This window comes from Platichthys flesus, chromosome 10 (genome assembly GCF_949316205.1).
Source record: "Platichthys flesus chromosome 10, fPlaFle2.1, whole genome shotgun sequence".
Classification (NCBI taxonomy): Eukaryota; Metazoa; Chordata; class Actinopteri; order Pleuronectiformes; family Pleuronectidae; genus Platichthys; species Platichthys flesus.
In genome coordinates, this window is record NC_084954.1 from 17,969,344 (window position 1) to 17,994,537 (window position 25,194).

General features: G+C 40.8%; 1 protein-coding gene across 2 annotated transcripts in view; it reads right to left on the reverse strand.

Moving 5' to 3' along the window:
- Window positions 1–25,194, reverse strand: part of babam2 (BRISC and BRCA1 A complex member 2) — a 78,996-nt gene that overhangs the window by 18,508 nt on the left and 35,294 nt on the right. For both annotated transcript variants that reach the window (XM_062396818.1, XM_062396819.1), the window contains exon 7: window positions 6,385–6,494. In XM_062396818.1, the coding sequence (XP_062252802.1) occupies window positions 6,385–6,494 (110 nt within the window). The remainder of the gene's footprint in view (window positions 1–6,384; window positions 6,495–25,194) is intronic.

Genomic DNA, 25,194 nt, shown 5'->3' on the forward strand with positions numbered 1-25,194 from the left:
AACACTTAGACCATAATACAAATTACATTAATAAAGCAGAAAATTAAATAGGTAAAAAAAGACTGAAAACCAATTATTAAAAACGTATAAACTGAGGAGGGTAAAAAATTTGATATAAAGAATGCGTAAATAACTGTAAGTTGTATATATCCACTTGAGTTTCCATTTCCTGCTGCTGATAGGAAAGACCTTATTGAAGTACATTTCTGCTTTTAACCTTGAGAGATTGAAACTGGCAGAGAAAAGGGAAAGTGAGCACAGACTCAGTTAAACGTTAATACAACATAGACTTCAGGCTTTTGTCAAACTGAAACTTAGAGAGCTTCCTGAGACAAATAGACGCTGCCGGCTTTTCTTGTACACTTTGTCTGTAATACTCTCAAATGTCAGTTTATTGTCTCATAGAAGACTCTCTTATTTTTATCTCTTGCTATCAAACACTTTACTGTCTGAAGAGCAGGGAGAATGTTGAAAAACAATTGAAATGTTCTTGGGGATATCTTCAGACGTGGAAGTCAGGATCATGGTCCGGATCTAGGTTCACATCTTTGTTACATTGAAAACATTTGATCCAATTTTGGTTTCAAATTGCAATGTAGGAAGCAGATTATCGTCTTTTGTGTGACATACGCATGTCCTGTCATCTTCACCTACTCGGACTGCATCTACCTATACTTGACAATGATTGGTTCGTAGATGGCTGCTGGTACATACTATTGGTCCATAACAGACAATTGAAGGTCCAACATGGCAGTATGTCTGATGTTGTCATGCGGATAGCGGTCTTTAAGTTTAAATGGAGAAATATCATTACGATATTGTAGGATGCGATGCAAGCAATCCTGCAAGCTGGATCGACTCAGTTTCTGGATAGACTTCTGCTTCTTTTTCTTCTTCTATTGTTTAACACAAACACCTCCCAATGTGTCCAAACTCTCCAAAAGAGTTTTCACACAGCAAACAAACCAAATCCTGGTTCTGTTTTATCCGGAACAACACTACTTCTTTTGGTCTGAATACATTTTGCTCTGTTTGTCTAGACCGTGGTCTGAGTCACCTTTCACATCGGTTATTTTAGTTCAGACTAACAAACAAACAAGGTAGGTGTGAGAGAGCCCTTACTCTACCACAGTACTAAAAACAATTGACTGAACCAATTAAAAAAAACGCTGTCGAAAACAGGACCGTGAGCCGTTTCCTCACTGTTGAACGGCTCACTGTGACATTATCATCAAACTCCAGTGTGTGATGGTTATCATACACAAATGTTCATATCTTTAATTGAAATGTATAAAGACCAGAAACAGCACATTCCCAACTGACTCCCAGTTGAGCCAAGTGACCCTGATCTTGCCCTTTCTCAAAACTACGCCATCCCACTGGGATACTAGATTCCTTGCAAAGATGCTATATCTCACAACATCCACTGTTAAATTAAGCTATCCAACAATTCTAACCCCAAATGCCCCCAGAGAAAAACACATTTTCTTCAATTATCTAATTGTCTTAGCTATTTTGAAAGATAGAGGGAAAATCAGAACGAGCTACACAACGGGACACCGTGTCTTATCTTCTCTGCAGCCCCATAAAACATTATATAACAAAAGAACACTGAATCTTAAGCAGGTAACTCTCTAAGCAGAGTAACACCCATTTGACCTCTCATAATCAATAATTTGTACAGAAAAAGAAGAAAATTCCGTGGAACAGTTCTATCAAAGAGAGAAGCGAATGCAACCTTCTACGTAAACTGTACATTATTGGTAAAAATGTGGGTGTCTGTCAGGGTATTTCAACATCATTTTTCCTCCTCTGTAAGGCAGAAAACATTACAGTGATGGTTTGTTTGAAGACAGAGGAAGAAAAAGTAATAGAAAGAGCAAGAAAGAGAGGAAGAGGGAATAGAAATAGAGGTAAAACACTGTAGCTCAGGGGGCTTACGAGTTTGCGTAGAGAGCTTTTAGATCCGAGCCCCTGCTGAAGGAGAGTAAAAGTGAGATATCAAACAGCTCCGGAGTGATGGGAGAGAAGAGAGGTGGAGGAAAGAGAAAGGAGAGAGAGAAAAGCCCTCCTCTCCCTTGTGCTGTATATGTGTGTGTGTTGTTTTTTTTCCCTCGCTGCATTTCAGTCAAGCGAGGGACGACCTTGCTGGGTAGAGCGCAACGCTTCTCTCTCTTTCAAGTCCCACTCACTCTCTTGGTTCCCTTTGAGGATCAGCCAGAGGGATCAGCAGAGGGTAGAGAGTGATACAAAAACGGAGGAAGATGGAGAGAAAAGAGACAGGCGGCAGACATGTGAAAAACGGGAGGGAAAGGGAGGAGGGGTTTGGAGGAGATAGGACCGAGAAGACAAGAGTTAAAAAGTGGATAGATAGACAGGATAGCAGTGACGGATAAGGAAGGAAGAAATGGGAGGATGGAGGATACGTGTAAATGGACAGATGATAAAATGACAAAATGATTGATGATCGACAGAAACAGGAAAAACCCTGGAACATCTTGACACAGAGAAGATTTAGCTGAAATGACAACCTGTAACAACACTGAACTCAAGTGGGCCCAGAGCCGAAAAAAGATCATGTCTGCAGTTTCTCACAGCTGTTTCTTGTAATGACAAACATTTTTAAAGGGGACATATTATGAAAATTCCACTTTTGTAGTGCTTCTACACGTTGATTTTCGTCCCAAAAACTCCAGAAAAAAACAACTCCTGCGATTTGTTGTGGTTCTTCTATGTCAGAAACGATACGCTAGAGTGCGTCGAATGGGATTACAACCGAAATAAACGTCTTAGTAACACCATGCCAATGTAGGCAGTCTCGCAACATGGCCTACATGGCTCCACCGGCCCCGTTAGCTTGCGAGCTAACGCTAGCCGGGAAGCCGGGCTCGCTGCTGCTACCCGTCAGACATTTAAGTGGCCGCATAAACAAGGGACCCCCGGGACACCTCGTAACGTTGACTCAACAGTGTGGAAGGATGCTGCTGCTGCGCCAGCTCAAGCTCTCACTGCTCCCACTGCGGGGCTGCGCTGGGGCTCTCGCAGCCAGGCTCACCGGGGTGAGGGGGGCGGGGTACTCAAAACAGGTCAATCTGAGGAGGGCTGTTTTAGACAGGGTAAAAAGGTGCTGTTTTAAATAATCCTTGTGGTATTTTGACCAAAATATGTTACAGACTTCATTAAGACCCCAAGGAACCATATCAACTGTGGTAAAATTGGCATAATATGTCCCCTTTAAGATATCATATTTAGCAATTCTTCGTAAAAATGTCTAAAAACAACCAGACAATGTAATTTCTGCCTTTTGCCTCGTGTACTTACATTTCACAAAAAGTTTCTAGCAAAGACAAATCCTGAATCCTATTCATGATTTGGGGACGTTTATTTTGTCTGACTGTTAATTGCGACACATCTGCTTTACCAATGGCTTTGCTGGTCCATAATATTTTTACTGCCCACGCAGACAATAAGAGTTCATAGTTTCAGCTGCAGTTGTGGCATCAATGCAGTTCTTTCTCTGAACCAAGAACTGATCTTTTACTCTTAGTCTTTACTGTGTACCTGAGGGTTGAATGGATATGTGGACAGATTGCGACAGAAGAATATCAAAGCATAGGACTAGATAAAATAAGCCTGTACCAACACTGGGATCGAGTGGTGCCAAACCAAATCTGAGTGAATAGTTGTCCACAGCGGCTGTATCCACCATTTCATCACATTAAATCGGATTTAAACATTTCTGCACTGTTTCTGTACTATTTTATCGTAACATTATATGATACTGTGAACATTTGTGGTTGCTCAGGTTAATGCAGAACCTCATGCATGTCGCACCATATCAGATGCTTGCTGGAAAAAAAACAGTGATGTGCAGGCACACTGCAACAAATGAGTTTTCCTCTTCACTGGAGCCAGCGCAGGAATAATGGGCAGCTACACAAGACCAAAGGACTAACAAGGGTCAGCAAGGACATGGAGAAAAAAATAACAGGGTAACAGATCTGCATAAACACACGTACAGTGGAAAGGCTGGCTTGCACACATGTGCATGCTAAATTAGGTGGCAACCATAATGAATACAGCACAAATGCACTGATGCACAAACTCACACACACATGCGATCGTTTGTCTTCAAACAATGGTGAAGAAGACATACATTCTCGCCCTGGGTCATGAATTATCACACTCCCACACAGCTGACAAAAAGGTGCACAAAAGCATCTAGCGGAGTACATTCACACACGGCCTTGATATGCATATGTGCAAATAGCTCCAGACAAAGAGGCAACATTAAGCAGGAGAACAAGGGTGGTAAATGAGAGTTTGGCTCAGCACAGCGCGGTTAAGTCTCTGCGTTTTCAGATCATTCTTAGAGGGCTTAGAGGAGAGGGGTTTGTTTTAAGGCCTGTCCTCCTTTATCGAACCCCCCGTCGCTCCACCGGCAACCACCCCTCTCAATCCCATGTGCCATAGCTTTGCCACTTCTTGCTCTCCACTATAGCCCCTTCAGCACCCTTCTGTCTGTTCTCCTCACGCAACTGGTAGTGGAGGAGAGCCTCTAACACCACTGCAACAGCTTAATTTGGGCCTGTAGCCTCTGTAAGGTCAGTCTCCCTCACATACACACAGCTTCATCATGGAAGAGGCAGATATGCAATGAACGCACATATCCACACCCTGAAGCTTTCCACAGTTTCTCTGCTGAGCGGTGTCCCTCAATAACATTGTGGTGTCCATGCATGCATCTACTTTAGCAACTGTGTAGGAGAGTGAGAGACAATTGCGCAGATGTATAAGGAGAGATGATGTGCAAACGTAGACTGCAAATGACAGACAATAGAAGATACAAGGAAGAATCTGATTATTGTAAAAAAAAAATTGGGAGAACTAAACAAAGTAAGGAGACAAAGAGGAGCATGGAAGATGAAGATGAAAAAAGAACATATTTAGACAGGGGGGTGAGAGAGAGAGAGAGAGAGAGAGAGAGAGAGAGAGAGAGAGAGAGAGAGAGAGAGAGAGAGAGAGAGAGAGAGAGAGAAAGAGTGGTGGTGGTGGTTGGGGGGAGCAGAGGTCTCTTAACCTGGTGCGACGGTGCGTGTGCTTGTAAATAAACATCAGCCTGAGATTATTCAGAGCACGAAAGCCCAGACTGTGGGGCCCTGAGGTCAGAGTGGGCCCATACCTGTCTCTCTCTCTCTCTCTCTCTCACGCACACACATGCACGCACACACTTATCTACATCCACACCTACAAAAGACTGTGTCGAGAGCAAAGCCTATTCAAATACAAGTGCGTGCACACAAACCCCTGAAACAGACATACATTTGTGTTACAAAAACCCACAAGCATGCATGCAACCAAACACAGAAAAACACACACCCCCAAATGCAAACTGACAAATGCATACCAACACATACACACAAACTGTAAATCTAGCCAGACAAAAAATGGATTTGATCAAAGAGAATACACACACTGGTGAGGTGCCCACTCAAACAGTGCCCACAGTCTCACAGAAAACATTCCACCCAGGCCTGTATGCACACACACACACACACACACACACACACACACACACACACACACACACACACACACACACACACACACACACACACACACACACACACACACACACACACACACACACACACACACACACACACACACACACACACACACACACACACTACTGTTAAAACCCCAGATGTCTGCAGACATCCAGTCATCCCTGGCTCAGACACCGTGTGTCATCCATCCCCCTTTTTGTTTTGTTCTTTCCTTATTGTTTTTGAGGAACTGACTGATAAGTCCAGACATTGGGATGTGGGATTATTCACAATGACATAACATGTCGCCAGATTCACAGCACACTCACACTAATCCGTCAACTACATCTTGCGCCTTCGAAATCAGAAGGAGTGCCGAGTGGGCCTACATTACCTTTGGCTGACCTTCCCTGCTCCTCCCAGTGAGTCCCAGGGTATTCAGGCTTTATTAGTGAGGAACTGCAACAAACTTTTCTTCTGTTTTTATAATTTGCATGTGATGACATAACCCCCAAATGTAAATACAAGATTTGTACAAAGGATAGTTGACTCTCTCTAATGACACATCAAGGAGATAATGTGATGACCATGAGTTGTTTTTGACACCGGTATGAAATAAAGTTTGTTTAGATCAAACTGGTTACTACAGGATCAGCTTTCTATTCATCACGGAGCAAAATATGTTAGTATTATCCTGTTAATATTAGTTGACTGATATTGAGGTATGGGGAGGGGACTACATAAATAGCTCCTTGTCCTCAACAAAACATAATTTTACAGAATGAACTGATAAATGGAAAACAGACTGAGAGACTGGTCGGTGCGATGTACTCACTGTTCAATGCTGGGGGAAAGGTAGAGTTTAGGAAAAACTTGAGTGGCCTCAGCATCCTCAAAACTCACTGAGAGAAGAGCCACATCCTCTCCAGGGTCCAAAGCTGTGTCCTGAGAAAGACAGACGACATGCTGAGGATTAAATTCAGCATAAAACACACAAACATATGAACAAAACACCATTGAGATTTATGGATAAGATATGGTTACTTGCGCGAGTAACCACAACCTGCAAATATTAACCAGTTCTCTTCTGGAAAAGAGGAGAGGAGTACAACTGGCTGCAATAACTACCGTAATTATGTTGTCCACATGACCATCTGGGTGCCAGAATTCGTCTTCTGTGATTTGCATTCTCATAAATGACAGGCTTATGTATTATATCATCACACTTATCTTTTGCCAAATTCAAATATTTTAATTCGAGAGGGTGAAGGGAATAATTCAAATTTTGCATCTTTGCATTTACTTTGTACGTAATCTCATCGTGCTTCGAGTTAGGTCTGAATGCACCAGTAGTAAGTAATTTCCCTGAATTATAACTTAAGTCCTTTAGAAATTGTAAGAGGCTAAACCGTAAGAGAGCCGCAATGGTTGTCGATGCATTGCTGGATTCAGATTTGGTGGAAAATGAACTCTGGGTAAGATGCACTTCTATGTGTTCACAACAAGTGTGCAAGTCCCAAAATATTCAAAGAGATGAAGAGGAGAAGAGGAAAGACACCAGAAGAAACATCTGTTTTGTTTCACGCCACATTAGCTTCAACAGCTGCACCATGAGGCTGAGCTGATGACTGCGAGCACCAATCAAATCATGTGTGAGATGGATGCAGAGGCCACCCGGAGCTGCTCGCTACCAAGCCTGTCTGCATCTCCAAGGTTCTAATTTCTCATTCTGTGATATTTTTCCTAGAGCATGGCCACTTCCAAAACACTGTCATTAGTGTGATTCCACATCAACAACCATTCCAGGCTCTCTCATGCCGACAGAAGCTCGGCGGCGTTAATCAAATGTCTTACAGATGGTTTGAACTCATCCATTTGTTATAATCGCTGCCCACCGTGGTGAGAGGAAATCTAACCACCATACATGATGGACAGAGGCAGAGTGAAACCAGTTTGCAGCATGGCAACCTCAAACATGTGATCAGGCCTATTAACTGATTACACACGTTTTGGTCTGTTAATCACAGAACCAAAGTGACATTGGATAAAAAAAAAAACAGGGCTGAGTGGGCGGGAAATCAAATTCCTTCACTGACCACGTCTTCTTCAAGTGAAGCTGAATTAATCTTCTCTGCATGTAATCTAATGATTATGAACACAGTGTTTAATTAAAGATGAACAACTAATAATAAATCAAAGAAAAAAAAGAAGGTGCTTTGATGATAAAATTCAGGGGTAAGGGCAGCAGTTCTGTCTTTAGTATTTAACATAGAAAGCACATATGAGGATCATTGTTAAGAAGTTCTTTAGTCATAAATACATTAATAATCTAACAGTCTCAATGATGGCTGCTGCTCTGCTGACTGTCACGCAGTTTGCCTTGTCACTACAAATACATTAGGCGGTGAATACATAAGGAGTCGATGGGAGGCGGTGAAAAACAGCAGGCTGTGTGGCATTCAAAAGTGTTGCATGATGGAATCAGCTCACATCAATATAGTGTGCATTTGTAAACAAGAACTGCTCTGTGTCTCACAGCAGCGCCTGCAGCTTCTGCCGCTGACGATATGGGACGGACATGAACAGGCATGGCGATGTGGGGCAGGAGATGGCTTTTCTTTTTTGGTGAAAAGATTGCTTTGCTCCAGTTTGTAGCTGTCATGTTCCGTTTCTGTCTTTAAAGGTGACTTAATGGATGCTTCCTTTGGACTGGGGCAGAGTAAACAAATGAATGAGAACCAACAGGAAGGTGAGAGGGCCAGGAGAGGAAGATGGGCCGGCTCCGTACGGGCTGCAAAAGGCCATGCCGCAATTCGGTCAGACCAAGGGTGCTGTTGCAGGGACAGCCTTTTTTGCCGAATGATTCAGACTCATCTTGTCCTAAGAGACAGCAAAGAGCTGTCACAAGTCACGTTGCATCAGTGAAACAAACAAGCTCACAATAACTAAAGGCAGAACCTTTAACTTTTAGCTGTTGCCATTGTAAATTAAAAGTGCTGTGCAAGGAAGCTGAAGATTTGCAGATGAAAATAGTTATTTGGGGTTTTCAAAAACATAAACTTAAAATTCAGTCTTTGGATAACAAGTTTTTTTATAGTGAGTTTTTATACTGTTGCTTATTAGACAACAGTCAGAGAGATAAACACAGAGTGTGGAATCTTTACCCCAGTGGCTGCAATGCTGTTCGCCTGTGTCCCCAAACTAGTAACTGTGATGGACCTGTTAAGGTTTGATCTGAGGGGACCATGAGACGAAGTGACTGCTGCTGCCCTTGTTTTACATTAAACAACAATAAACAGTGTCAGAGTGTAACAATGTTGAAGTTGATCTGGATCTTAAACATGTCATCAAGGTGAAAAACATTTAAGATTAAAATGTAGTTAGACCAAATCTATTATTGACTTGTTGCCCGAGAGATTGCATTTGTCAAATTTTACTTGTCAATTTTGAAGATTTTAATTTTCCACTGATCTTGGGAAGGTGTGCTTTATTTCTTGTGTTCAACGGCTATGATATAAAACTGGATTTATTAAGCAAATAGATAAACTTGGTTTATAGGACCATTGTAACCCCGGCACTGCCCAGATGCTGTAAGGGATAATGCAACTGTGTGACAGATATCACTGATTTAGAATTAATTAAAGAAACATTTGTTACTGTCAAATATTCAGGTTTAGGAAACCTCTCAAAATAAATGCATTTTTTATAAATTTTCAACTTCATGACCACTAAAGTTCAATGGACTGTTCTTTCAAGTGCTAAAACCCACAATCCATGGAGGTGGAATGAAAATTATAAGAGGAAATGTAGATATATGCACTTTATTTATTTATACAAAACTATACAGAACATAGGAGATACAAAATACAAACAATATAAAGTAATTAACTAATATTAACTGTGTTTTTTAAATCGTGTTACAAATATGTTTGTGTTGATGGCTGGTTATGATTATGGCATATACAGAATACTGAAGAGTGTTCAATTCCAGTGTGGTTGTAATTTCCAGGCATTTAAAATCTTTTATTCGTCCCAAACTTTGCAAATCTACAAGGGAAGCTTGTGAAAATGTATCTTAAAGAGAACAAAAGTTGACCTTTTAACCTGCCTGACTTGACACCATTACTTAAATTGAAACAGAGGAGCTTTTTCCCAAACTTAATGCCCAAAATGGCCATTATTTGTTTCTGTGCACACATACACACATCCTTCATCCCCTTTAACCAAATACACTTGAGGGCAACTGCTGTTTGCTTATGTAAACAGTTAGTAGAGAATTAACATTTAAAAAAAAGCCTCTGCTCCACAGGCTATAGTTAGGAGCTTAATGAAGAGACTTCTTCATTGGTAAGTAATGAGCGCGGAAATGGCCTGGGTCAGACCACTCTAAGTAAAGGAGGGCGTCCTGCAGGGGTGGTAGTTGGACGTTGAGGCAGTATTTACTACATGCCCAGAGAGAGAGTGACTCAACTGCTTAAGGACTGGATTCAAGAAGAGTGTGCCTGCCTGCGTGTGTTCGGCCATCAAGGTTAGTGAGTGCCTCAGAGTAAATCCCTTTCACGTGGCCGCCACGCCACGTCTTCCATCCTCCTTTCTCTTTCAGACCTATGTGTGCGTGATCACACACATACACACAAAAGCAAAGACTCTATCCCTTGTGATCACACACATACACACAAAAGCAAAGACTCTATCCCTTGTGTCCGTTCTAGTGTCTCCTGATGCCCCGGCCTCTGGCATCTCCTCTGTGTTGCATGTGACAGGTTGGAGATGTGACAGCTGTCCTTATGCCAGACCAAGTCTGGCCAAAGTCACAACACACACAAACACACTCATCTGCAAACGCTATACAGGGGCTCGACTGCAGGGCTAGTACGGAGGAGGTAAGGGCACTTTGTCCGCCTTCTTCGCCCAACTTTAAATGTCATGCCCAACGTAATGGGGCGGCTTGACTGACAGCAGGGTTGTTGCGCAAGGACATGTCCAGCTCTGAGGCGAGCAGCGTTGAGTGCCCCTGTTCACATGCCGGACACAGCCCCTGAAAAACAACTGATTGGGAAGCATTGTGACTTCCAAAAGAAAATGTTGAAAACTAGAAAATATCTCAGAAATCTGGGAAGGATAATTTGAGCAACACTAGTGCCCAAGTGCAAGAGGATTCAGTCTTGAAAGGCTCTATTTACTTGGAGAGATCCTTCAGTAAAATTACCATTAGAGGACTAGATACCAAACTGAATATGGGCAGCCTACACAATCCAACACACTAACCTGTCTGAGCAAATGAAGGCCGTTGATTCACAAAGATGGAGACCTTCAACTCGTGAGGCTCACTTGTCAGCTGGCTGAGGGTCCACTATATATTCACGACAACTAGATTGAATAATGTTGAATTCATTGTCCCAACTTATCTATAAAGAATAGCTTAATTCACCCATGTAAATAAAGGTGCAGTAATTCAGGTTTCAGAGGAAGAATATTTTACTCTCTGGAGAAATACTTTAATCATGTTATGGTTCATATGGTGTTTCAAGGTTAATTAGAGAAATCTGGGTAATTCAGCATGTATATTCTTTGTTACTATTCAAGTGTGAATACAAAGTCAATATTAAAAAAATGTATCCAAATTGAATGATTGAAAACACTGGAAGAGCGTTGGCAGAGCAAGTGCTGGCCAAATAATATGCACAATGTACACTTCAGGAGTAGTTTTATTTAATTTACTCAGCAAAACAGATATACTTAGGTGTAATCTTAACTAATGTATGAATCAACATATTAGAGCTAAACTATTTGTATTTTTTCATTGTCAAGAGCCTTGAACTCAGCGGAAACAAAATCACTGACTACTACAGTGAATTAAATTATACTTTGAGTCATTCTCCAGAATATAGAATATGTCTGACATAAAAAGTTATGTTTGTGTCAGCCTTTCCATTGAGACTTTGACAGAGACTCACGCCATCTCACCCTAAGGACGAGAAGCATGGGGTCAAGGTGGCAGCTGCCAAAATGTCTCATTGCATGAAGTGAAATGTTCAGATTGAGAAAGAGAGTTGAGGATATTGCTCCTAATGAAGTGGTGGGGCTGCTGCTTGGGGGAGGGGGTGAGTGGAGTCGTGGTGGGCTCCTAGGGCCATGATGATCCTGCTCCCTCCACCTCAAAATACAGACCATGCAAGCAAGTCCAGGTCAGCACAACCCAGTTCACACGCATGTCCAAGAGGACCTAACGTCCTTTTTTGAAATAGCTGCCCTCACTCATGTCTGCCCCACTCTCTGTCGAAATCTTCTCTAAATCAACCTCTCAGCTCGTGCTGTAATTCGAGCTGACGTAAGACAAGCATGTTGGATGATTAACCAGGCAACTTTATGTCACCACATACTTGTGCCCTGTGCCAGGAGTTGATTCTGTCAAGAGGACAATTGGAGAGGGATTATGCAGCACTCAAGCTCCACCTGGAACGACGTTGGTAGAACAAGATCCAAACACATATAAACACAGACCTGTTGCCACAGTCCAAAGGCTTTTTGCACGGGGCGTGTTTGCAAACTGAATATGAACACGCTTATCCCTGCGCCTCTCTCTGTTGAGCACACAGAGCTTTAAGAATGATGGGTGTGGAGACAAATTATAATCTATCCAATTGCCCTGAGTGTGTAGTGAAAAACAAGTTATAAAAATAATATGAGCTCAGCTGATTAAGTCTCTGGACTAAGGGGTGTTGATAGGGATGCCACTGTCAATTGATTTCTATATGATCAGAACTAGAACAGAACAGCTCTCAGAAGAGTGCATACCTCCACAATCCCCTTTAATTCAATTAAGCTGAAATAAATTGTACACATTAGATATAGATATCAGTCCACTAAATATGCCATCAATATCCAAATATATATCAGGACATGGTCTCATACACAAATACGAGGCAAATGTAGTGGGTCAAAGGTCACCGATAATGAACCCCACGTGAGGCCAGGCTGCGATTGACTTTGACACAGGTCAACACCAGATAGTTATGTGTTCTTCCCTGAAAGATCCTGACTAATAAAAAAAACTGAGAAAAACTTTTGACTTATCCCTTTTCAGTTCATGCAAATAGGGAGGATTTAATGGCGAATTGGAGAAAATTCTATACAAATGAAAGCAACATGTAATTTACCATATTTCCAAATTCATGAATTTACTGTTCAATTTTAACATTGTGAAAATAATTCACAGATCTGAAAAACAAAGGTCAATAATCATAATTGTAGGAGGGGAATAATGATAAATTAAAAACAACAAAAACCACAAAAACTTGAATGTTCCACTACTGGGGGCACTTTCAGTTATCTGGGCAGGATTTTTTCAGTTCTCGTGGTGACTTTTCAGAAATTACTATATCACTCTATCAATAATAGAAGCTGTAACAACTGCATAACAAGTCACAAGTGCACTGGGTTGCTTAACCACCGGTGTCTCCACCCAAAACACTCACACGCTTAGGATGCTATACTTGGAAATGAAAGTGAATGAGACACCTATTGCCATGGATGAAATATGACCAGCTGGGCAAGAGCACAGTCAATATAAATCACATCAGTCACACCTGGGAAGATCCAAAATGTTATGCAGAGGTCATATTACCAATTACACTCTACGTTTGGAGGTGACTCAACACGGCCCTGACGTCTCTCCTTGTATATTCTTCTTTCTTAGGAGCTTGGCCAAGAGCCAGAATCTTTACGTTCTTTGTGACAATAAATGGCAGATGACCAATAGATGGGCCTCTGAGACGCTTGATCCTGTTTTGAGCCAACACGCGAGTCATATGTGTGAATGTGGCCAAGTGTGAGTGATAGTGTGTCATCGATAGCATGTCACTGCAATGATCTGGCTTTCACGGTCCTCTCTGTGTGAATCTTGAGTGTGTGATTCTACGGCTTGAAGCCACAAGGGTGACTCAAGCATGTTTGGGTATGGATAACTGCATGTCTGCGTGTTTCAAGAAATGAATGAATGCATGTAGTATGTTCATACTGATGACACAGTACCGAATGATCTACAAGTCAAATGCCATTGGATGCTTTGACTGGTGACAGTATGTGCAACATTCCTAATCTCAAAAGGAGATGTTTCATTGCACTGTAAATAAAGAATCTTGTTTTTCTCTCATCTCATCAACCGATGCAAACTGAGTGCAAAAGCTGAAAGGCCAGACTTAACGCACTGGTTATTGTAGCATTTGCTGGGGGTGATAATTGTAATTGGATTAATATCGCTTCACTGATGGTGGTGCAGTTTACTCCCAGTGCAGTGTTTATGACACTATACCGGTTATTTGGACCACTGTTGCCTCTTACATCTTTTGGGGACAATTAATTATTTATTAAACAAATCGTCAAATCCAATTGTTTCTGGAGTTGTTAGCAAATTAATTTATTGCAGGGCTTCTATATTCGACAATGCATATTTCAACAATGCATATTTCAACAAAATTGAAAATGTAGATAAGTATTGCCTCATGCTGAGCAGAGTAGTCCCTCTTCATCTTTACTGCTCGTGTTAATATACTGTAATCTTAAACTCAAAAATATACCACATATCGTCATTCATCGTTCCCCCTAGAAGGCATAGTATGTGGCATAGATCTTATAGTATTGCAGACATACTTGTACCTACAATAGTGAATGGATGCTTGATTTGTACTACATCAATTTAGGAGGATAAACACATTTTCTTTTCAGATTCTGATGCTTAGTTACGATCCCTTCATATGTGCTTTTGTATGTTACTTTGCAGAAATAGAGGAAGAAGAGGAAGGTGGACATGGGCACATTCCTCTTCACAGTGGGAATTTGAAGTCATTGGTAAGCCAAGGGTAAAGCAAAGGCCAAGGCTAACAAATGAGTACAGACAGGCAACATATAGGGACGCAATTTCACCCTGAGGCCACCTATGTGTTAATAAAAGGCCTACAGGAGGCAGAATTAGGCATGCAGAAGGACAAGGAATTGAGAGATAAATGAAAGTCGAAAAACATCGAGGTTGAAGTGAGAAAAAAAACAAAGGATTAGGAAGAAGGACATTTGGATGTGTTACAGAAAAACAACATATAACTTGATACAGAGCGAGGGCGGAAAGTAGGCCAGATGGAAGTAATTCCATGGAGGCGTGGAGAAGTGTGGGGGGACGGAGGAAGGGGGAAGAGGTGGTGGTGGTGGTGGTGGTGGGGTTTCTCTTGAGACTCTAATGCTGGAAACCTCTGATGCTCAGCTGGGGGTACAAGCAGGTGGGTGGGAAATCTACGTTTGGAGATTCAGTGTGGGTGGTTATGACGGGGTGGGGGTTTGTATGATTGTGGATCACATGTTCGCCTAAGGAGACAGGAGGCGGCCATGACCTTTGGTAACACGGAGTCATATTAGGGTCACTGGAGCTGAACTCCTTGCTCTCTAACCACACCTCCCTTGGCTCCTCTCTTTAACGCCCTTTCCTAACAGAGAATGCTGAGGTGTTGTCCTTCACCTCTGTAGGTCATATTTTGCCATTTACTTCCTCACTTCAAAAGGAGGTGACAGAAACGTATATGTTAAATGTCTTTGAAAGGCATGGTACATTGCATCAGTTCCTAATATAGAATATGAGCGCTTTATCTATCTCTGTATATACTCATGGGGATGTAAGGAACATCCATAACATGTGGTGGGCTTTTTCAACAGGCAGATATGGAAGTGAATGTGCATAAAAAATCATTGAATTAAAGGGTAAGGAATGCTGTACATTTTCAGCTTATATGCATGAGACTCAGAAAAAACAAAAATGATTTTTTTTTACTGAAAATTTAACAGTAGTAGATTAATAAAAATAATCAATAAAAATTAAAAGGCCAGAAGCTTTATCATTTTCAAGATGAGACATACTGAGTAAATATGTTCCATAATTGCATGTCATGAGGCAAGGATGACTAAGTTACAGTGTGGAATATGTTGTTTACTTTATGCAAACAATTATCAATTCACTAGCGTCAGAAGCATTCTGTGACATTAGTCACCACACATATGCTCCCACACCTCGTTATCATATGATTGGACCAAGACTTAATAGGCCAAATGTGTGTCATCATCAATAGGATGTGAGGGCGCTGAGGTTTTTCTGATGTATTCTTACCTCTGATGAGGACTACTAGCTTAGTAAAGCAGTGCTATAAGACAAATTGAAATGGGAGAGAGGAAAAAAATAGAGAGCATACGAGCTGAAAACAATGTCAAAGTTATAATACAACTCAATTCAGTTAATAAAAAAAATATATTTAACTAAAAGGTCAAGCAGCTCACATTTTCTCTTGTTGCTAACAACCTCATCATGTGGCAAGGCGGTGGTGCCACTAGTCATGTGTCACAACATGGAATGATGGAGAATGCCTGACTCCTTCAGCTCGAGGCACGACCTTTCCAACAGCCTGTCTGTCAAGGCAGCACCAGGGTTGTAGCTGCAAGGGATGGGTCAGTGGTTGGAAGTGCACTGATGGAGGTGAGAGCGTGAAACAAATAAAGCAAGTGTCACCTGTATCCAACAAAACCAAGCCCTCTGACCTTGTCACATTTACTCTATATTAATTAATCATCTGGATCTCTTGCCTTCAGTAGCAGATGCAAGGTCGAAGGTCATCTGTGATAAATTTGGACTTTCAAAAGAGCAGGCTTTGACATGATGAAAAAAATGGGGGCATATGACAACTTACAATACTTGAAAATGTGTCCTTCCAACCATGTGTCTGTTTAATAATAAACACATTGGGGGGCTCCCTTAGCTCAGTTGGTAGGGCGTCCCCCCCATGGGCCTAGGCCAGCAGCGGACCCGGGTTCGATTCCAGCCCGCGGTCGTTCTCTGTTTATTTATTCGCAAGCAGTTTTCTACTTCCCAACGAAATATATATACCCTACATAAACCCTTGAGATGCATCATGTTGTTGTCAATATGTTCCTTGACCTTACAGCAGGCATAAACAACACCTTGGTACACCAACATGGAATGCAGCCATTTTTGCATCAGTAAGTATTGAAATGCTTTTGGTTCTGTAAATACAATCTGAATAATAAATAAGCAGCAGAGTAGGAGGTATATATGTAGGTTGGGGTTAGGGTAGTGATAAATGGCAGAAATAAAGTTGCATGTAATAATATTCTAATATTCTACTTATATATATTCTACTACAGCGGCTTATTCTAGTGACCCTGCCACATTATTTTATGTCGTGGCCCATTTTCCTGCTGAAGCTTTCTGACCTGACCTGACAAGTGCAACCAAACAGGAGAATGAGGAAGATGTGCATCAAGCCCAGCAGCATATGCCCACTGAGTCTTCACACTCCTTCAAGATGTTAGTTATGTGCTGCTATGTATGTTTCATGTCTTCTGTCCTTTTTGTTTTGTGTTTTCGTGTTATACGTTTGTATTATTCTGACTGAATACATCAATGGCAACAATTGCCACGAATACTGTTCATGGTTTTCAACAAATAATAAAAAAAACAACTCTTGGTTGGTTTGTCTTACTATATTACCAGTGCCAACTTTCTCAGAGACAAGTTGAGCCAGCAGAGGGGCGCTTCTAAAGTATAACAGAGTAAGGGTTATGTCATAAGTTCAAATATTTGGATTTAGCTCCCTGGGTTTTTCAGGGAGTAGGCATCACTTACCACAAATTGATATTTACAAGATCAGGGATGAACTACTTTCTGGTTTTTACAGGCTTTCTATTTATAGGCTGCAGTAGACCCACCAGCCTACATGCCCTGTCATACCTATTCCAGGCAATATAGTGTAGTCACAGTGTGCTGTAATATATAATGACCTCATTAGTTTTGTGAGTGATTAGTACAGTGTGGCTTACTGCATGCTATATCAGAATCGCAACAGATGAGCAGGTCTGAAACGTCTCATTATTCAGACCTCTATTTGAAGCTAGGGACAATCCATTTTTCAGTATAACCAGGACATTTCCAGAAAAGAGGAATTTCTTCTTAAATGGTTTGAAAACAACTAAGGGCTCCTTGCCCTTTCTTTGAATATAATAACCTACTGCTTTGGTTACGTTTTGTCAACATGGATCACAAGTTGACAAATTATATCCTTCTTCATGGAGCACTCTGCCTCCTGCAAGCAAACTTCTAGCTTTTTCATAACCTACTCACTCAGGAGCCTCTGTCAAGATTAACTGACTAATTCTTAGATCAGTTAATTTGTATTGTCAGCAAAAATGTTCCTCATATGACATGATGCACAACAGCAGTTACATATTTTCTACCATAGAGCTACTGTGGAAAAGGGGGGGGGGGACAAGGTAAGAACCCAATCTGAGGGCATTGGATTTCACGTGATGATGGCAGTTTTGCATGCAGTTTGGAAAATCACTCTCTCTTGCACATCATTGATGTCAGTTAGAGAATGGATGAGTTTTTGGGTGATGCCATCAGGTGGGGGCTCAGGTAACTCTATAAAGGAGTAATAAATACATGTTGCACTATACAGAAAACTTTTTTATAAACACCAAGCCAATATTGGTAAGATAATAAATAAAAAAAAACGACGGCAAGTTCACATTTGGGTTTCCGAAATCGTGAAAAAAATTATCGGTATTCTTTACATGGCAAGGTCTGCTGAAAGCTCTGAAATCATGGCCAACTCACAAACCTATTAAAAACAACCTGCCAATGTGGTAGGAAGGTTCTGTAGTTTTAACACCAATTATACACCAAAGCAAAGAAAAGCAACCACATGTGGCAGTACCATCGCTAATTTTACACCAACCTGGGGAAGCGTTCCTCAGTCCATATTTGCCATTCAACAAAAACACGAAATCATAAGCACACAAGGCAACTTACACTTATTGAGAGCATGACTGCTAATAATTACACCCCATTTTATTTGTCTGTTGTTCACACTGGCAGTGTGTCCGCTACTAGAGGCCGGAGCTGCTGGCACTGGAAGTGCATTTCCTTGAATACAAGTCAGATTATGTACTAAACTAAATGTCAGGACACTAGAGCATGAAGACTTACATCTTCCAGTCTTCCGATAACAATCATAGCCCTGTTAGAAAAAATTAATAGATTCAGGAAGTAAAAAATACAGAGTGCTTTGGGAAGTGTTGGAAATACGTTTGTGAAATACACAGATAAACATTGTGTTTCACAGCAGAATAAACAGAGATAATTTTCTGAAGAATATATTGCTGAACTGAGAAGCAAAGTATTGTTCCCTGAACCGATGCTGTAAATATGAATTGATATTAAAATAAATATTGTGCATTGAATATATAAAGTTGCATAACTGCCTTTCTTTGTGAATATTGATGCTTGTACATAGCCTGGATAACAGACGAACTTAGCCCCGCCCACAGCATTTGAGGTCGGGAAGTTCGGTCTGGAGTCGCTCGGTTGGGGAGAAATTATGCCCGACCGGGCGAATCAGATTGTCAGGGCGGGCTTTATACGATGATGGACAGATGATAAACGGTAAGGTAATCAACCATGTCATCAAAGTAAGCTTACCGCTGGAGAGCTGAGATGTGTAGATGCTGCTTTTGAGTCTGTTTTAGAAGACATCGACAGTGCATTCATTTTGAAAGAGGACCAGAGAACGTGGAGGCGACGCCAAAGCACCGCGCTAATCCCTATCGCGCCGGCGCTTGGCTGTTCACACCGGACACTGAAGCGACGCTGAACCGCCGGGCAGCGCTAATAATATCACCCGTTGATCCAGTAGATTAAAAGCATATACTTACTTGTTGCTCCAACATTAAGCAACAGCGTCCCAACATTTGTCTTTCTTGGTGTTGTCTTTATACAACATGTTCCGAGGATCATACAACTCACTGTACTTCTCCACTTCAATTATTAATTTAATGTCATCCATGTTTAAGAACTTTGCTGTTTGCTCCGTTAAATGTCGGGTGTCGGGGGGTAATTAGGTATTCTCCACTTAAGCCTATGTGGAGAATACGTAGCCCCCTCTCTCTCTCTCTCTTTTTATCTGTATCACTGCTTGTGTGGCTGTAGTGGATGGGCAGAGGGGGACATTTAATAATGTCATTGGTCAAATTAAAACTCCAGGACAACAGAAGGGGACTTCAAAGTATGGGATGCATATTTGATCATTTATATCATATAAAATATGTCATCAATATAGTTTATGATTGTTTTTCAGTGTGTTTCCTGGTGCGATACACTCGCGTCAAGCGCAAAAAATAGACCCGACGCCGAAACGATCGCTGCACGGCGCGAGGCAACCTTTCTGTTTTTTTCTGTCAAGATGGAGTGCTGAGTGTACATTAATGAGAAATAAAAGGACTTTTTTGATTTAGCAAATGGATGCAATGAAACAAAGAGTGAAACATTTAAAGGGGTTTGAATACTTTCCATACCCACTTTATTGACTTCTTTGATCATGTTTTCCTGCTGTTGAGGAAGCAGTATATTTGCTGCTGCAATCTGAATCAAATGTTTTTCCACCACAACAGGTGCTTTTTTTTTCTAGGAGGCCTCAGAGATCAGTCACATGCCCTAATGATTAAAAACATTAAACTGTCTGCATTACCCCTGAACATTCATTGCTTACACGCCACTGCACAGGTGCCCTTTGATTTCTCAGAGCTATAGCCACAGTTTGTCTGTCCTCTGTTCGTGATAGTCTGACACACGAGTGAGATGAAAGCATGATGCTATTAACAAGCGCAGCTTCATCCAGCCTCATCCAGGCTCCGTCCAACTTTTTCTCAGAAGGCTGAGAGCTGTAGGGACCGAGATGTTAAACCACCTGGCGGTTCTTACAGCTGTGTTCTCAAGCCTTTAGAGAATGAGAGCAAAACTAATTAAATACAAAGTTCTGGACCTACAACTAGAAGCCTCAATTACAGACTTTAGTCAATGAAACACAGGTACATTAATCCCAGCGTCCTCCTCTCTGATCACATTATAACAGTGGGTTATTCAAGGTGAACTTGCTAATGCCACCCTTATTTTTATAAAATGAAATAAATGTCAAAGGTTTCTTGTACATATACATGATCATTATAATTGATTATTTAATATCAGCGAAGTTGGTCTCGGCATTGGTCTCTTTAATATTAGACCTGATCACAAAGTACTGGTGGTTTATCGGAAATACAAAGATAAGAGAAACTAGTTTATCCGCCCAGTTTAAAAGGTTTAAATATTATCTGGCAACAATTTTCAGTTCGGACTACTACTTACTTTGATGCAGCTGTGAGACAGTGAACAGTTAACGGTGAGGCTATATCAGTGAGATAAAATTAGAAAAAATAACCCTGGATTAAATGCTGCATTGTTTCCTGTGGAGACAATGTGCCTATGAAGGTAGTTGGAATCCCGTGGAGAAATGGCATCCTCCACAATTAACAATAACAACTACTCTATGGAGAGATAATTAAAGATAAACATACTGAATGGCTGTATCAAAATAAAGGTTTTAGTTAAATTAAAGTTAAAACTTAATCAAAAAATTCAGATAAATCTAGTTGATACAAAGGTTCTATTACCATCACATGAATATTACAGCCAACAATAGTGATAATGAAGATTTGAAAGTCTCGCTTAAAGATATTTCTTTAATCTAAGTCAGAGAGACCCCTGGTATCTTTACCCTGAAATAAACCCAAGAACTGATGTTACGCTTATAAATAATAGCCAACAACCCACCAACCCACTGTATCCTTCTCTTTTGCAACTACATCCAGCATCTTGCAACAGAGGAGTTTCAGTTTGCTGCGTCAGCAAACTTACAAGAGTTTCCTACATTCTCTCTTTCACATTGGAGTAAAAGCCACCAATGAGCAAATATTACCCATATTTGGTATCATTTACTCAATGACATTTCTATACAAACAATAGTTCGGTAGTGAAAGATGTATATCATGTACATATTCCATATTTTGTATGTTTTAATAAATTCCCACTCTATTACCTTTTACATTTTTATTCTCTTGTCTACCTCATTGTCTGCTGCTGTAACAAGTGAAATTTTTCCCGTTGTGTGGATTGATAAAAAGTTATTTAGTGTTATCCTGTCTTTAACATTACTAATAATTAGAAACAAGCTATTTGGAATAGTGATTATCTAATGAAATAATCAGTAATATCAATTTTGTTGTAATTACATCATGCATGCAAATAAAAGAAATGTAATGAGAATGGCCATGTATTTTTTAACACTTTGCTTTTCTGCTTTAGAGCCATTACAGCTGACATTTAAATTCATCTTCCTGAGCATACCAAGCCATAATACTTCCACCATTTAAAAAGCCACATAATTGTTTATCTGCGTGGAAGCATTGGCTGGCCTTTTCAGATTTCAGTCATTCACTGCATTAGTGAAGCCCAAACTGGCAATTACTTGACAATGTCTTTTGGGCAACTTGGTCTCCTACTAAATGCCATGTCTCAGTGCCATACAGATACACATCACTCAGCAACAGAAGTTTCACAAAGCACTAAACAAAATTAATGCATCTTATAATGCATTGGTTTACCCTGTATTCATACAAAGTATAGCTGAAGATTGCCTATGTGTTGTAATCTGTACTGTCATGACATTCCTATGAAAGCACTGGCAGCAAACTGTCCCTGGAAAAAAGGCATCTTGGCTGCACACCCCAACAAAATAATTCACAAGGAAGGGGAAACAAACGGCTGTTTAAAAGTATTTACAATTTTATTTTGCCCCTGTGGGATTGTTGTCAAGGCCATCCACAGAGGAAAAGTTCTACGACACCACACATCCTCCACCTACAATGTGGTCCATTCATTCTTTCCCAGGAGATTTAACCAACCATTTACCCTTGGCCTTGTGTGACTTCAGCATCTTAAACGATTGCTGTAGCAGTAATAATACAAGTGACACCCCCACTGCTCATTCAGAACTGAAGAAGACCCTTAGGGGAGAGGTTGAATGTCTTTACCAAAGACCGCTCTAAACCACTAAGATGACGCTGATCAATATGCTTTAAAGCGGCAGTTCATATACCAATGGGTGACATCACGCTAGGTTGCCACTTTGTCTTTACATATCTACAACCATATAGTTAACAGAATTTAAATACAAAAATTATTTCAACAGGCCTTCGTGTTCATTATACAGAAATTGGCCAGACGGCGGACAAAATTAGTTTCTTATTTCTAACACACGACAGACACAATGCTGCAGGGTTCCATACAAAAAACAGCCAGACAAAGATGTCCACTTGGAAAAACAATGAGATTCGAGAGCTTTTCCCCACAAGAGACGACAGACGCTAACCCTTGCCTGAGAGTAAAAAAAAAGATCCTGTTGTTATGAAAATGACGTGTACAATTTATCTTATATGAAAGGCCAACTCTGGCTTAAGTTTGCCCCTAAAGTCCTTTGCGTTTGCCAAACTCAAGAAAATGTCTGGACCCCAATTTTAGGCGTCTTTTCAGAGTTCATGTCTGAAAAGAACATGAAGAAGAGCACATACACAATGAGAAACGCATCACTTTTTTGTATAACACAAGGAGCTACAGCAAACACGAGACAGAAAAAAAAGAGAAGAGACAGAAGAAGCAGAACTAAGGCAAGGAGCAGCACACCACTCTGGGCATTATGGGAGTAACCTGCAATTATTTTATAGCTCTTAAGATTCCTGAGCTCTTAGTCAGTGTTTACCGTGCAAGGGCACGGCAAGGCCACAAATTACAACCACTTGCTTTGGCAGCGAATGCTCAATAGTCACGCACAGGTCCAAGCTTTCTCTCAAAATAGCAGACAGGCCAAGAATAGAAAGACAAAAAGGTAATAAATGGAAGGCACCCAATTAGATGATGATCTTTTTTGTTTTTCATGTTGTCATAGGATCATCAGAATTGGTAACACAGCAGTCGTTCTGGGCTGAATCATCCAGAAACAGCCAATTCTATTCAGTTCCCTCCACTGACAACAGCTCTTTTGACCTAATGTGCAGCCATGTGGTAAAAACCACAACCAGCCGGTCAAACCAACAGATAAGTGAGACTGTCGACGAGCACAGCAGACAAGTCTTAAGAATCCTCTGTCCTGGTCATGACACAGCAAATGACACAATAGACATTATTGACAGCACAGCCAGCTGTAATGGTCGACTGAGGGCCATTTTAATTATAGCCTCAATGAATCCTAAATGTTGGGTGCTGTAGTCACACTTGATGACGTTAAAGACACAGTCTCCTTTGTCACAACCACATGTTCACTTGGAAGGAATATACGTGCATGGTTGTGTAAGAATGCCTATACGTGTTTTCATGTGTGTGTGTTTGTGTGTGCCTGTGTTTGTGTAGTGGCTAAAGAGTTGTATTCCAAGTCTGTGCAGAAAATTGTGAAAGACTCAGCATGTGACGCAGCAGGCTATCTTCAGCCACGACTTCTCCAAATGCTCAACTGCCATGCGGAGGGGGACGTAGGCTGGACAGAAAACCGCAACAACGAAGGCCTCAGGAGCAGTTGAGAAAGGAGGGACAATTATGTGGCAACCGGAAAGGTAAGGTAACCACAGCTGCTGCTGGCTGATGAGGTTTGTTGAGTTATCTCTTTAAAAGCTGTGGTGGTCACCATGTCCTCACAAAAAGGGGACAAGAACATTTGGACAAACACATAAATAAGCATGAGTGCTAGGCCCGGAAAACCCAAAAGGTGCTCTGTTGCCAGTGGTGATTCAGTGTAGGCAGGCACATAAGGGGCTTTGTGTCACTCTCCAGCTCTCTTTATCTAGGTTTTGCATGGAGGACTTAGGTTATAAAGTGTTTTCTGGTTCATAGATTGATAAGACTCTGAGAATCATGGCACTTGCAAAATGCTACTATAAGGGATTACAACAATATTTACCATTTCCCATGGTTAAATAGGATGCGGACACTTTCTGTCATGTTCAAGTTCTGGCATTTCTGTAGCAAAATTTTATTTGACAGCTTTAAATGAGTTAGAGAAACTCCAAGGTTAATGCAATTGTTAGAATGATTAGTGAAAGTCCTTGACTGTATTTTGAGTATTGTGAAAGACAACACGATACATATCAGGGGGATTTTCTGGCTATGTAGAGATTTCATTGACAGCTATGATATTTGTTCTTGCGCTGTGTATATGCCGAGGCAAAAATATGGAAAAAACAAGTATAATTGGAAAATATCTATGACTTCATTCTATGCACTGATGCAGTGAACTGGACCCTGCTCAGAAACAGCGCCCTAATACAATGGACTAATTAATCTATTGGTTGATTTACATAAAATTATTCTACAACACTTGTGTTAAACAATTCTTTAACTAAATTTATTCAAAGCAAAATGCTAAATATTGTCTGATTTAACACCTCAAATGTGAAGATTTGCTGCTTTTCTCTGTCCTCTTTCATTGAAACCTAATTATCAGTTGAGTGAGTCAACAAAACCAAAAAATAGATTAGATGATAACACTAGACTGCACATGTACAATTTTCTGGGAATTCTTTCAATTACACAATAGAATTATTCCACCACGTGTGGATTGGAGACTAAATGTCACTAGAATAACATATGTTTGAAACTGATATTACTTTACTCAACGTGTGTGATGCTTAACAGCTCTTCATTTTGTAATCTTTCTTTCTTTGAACGAAT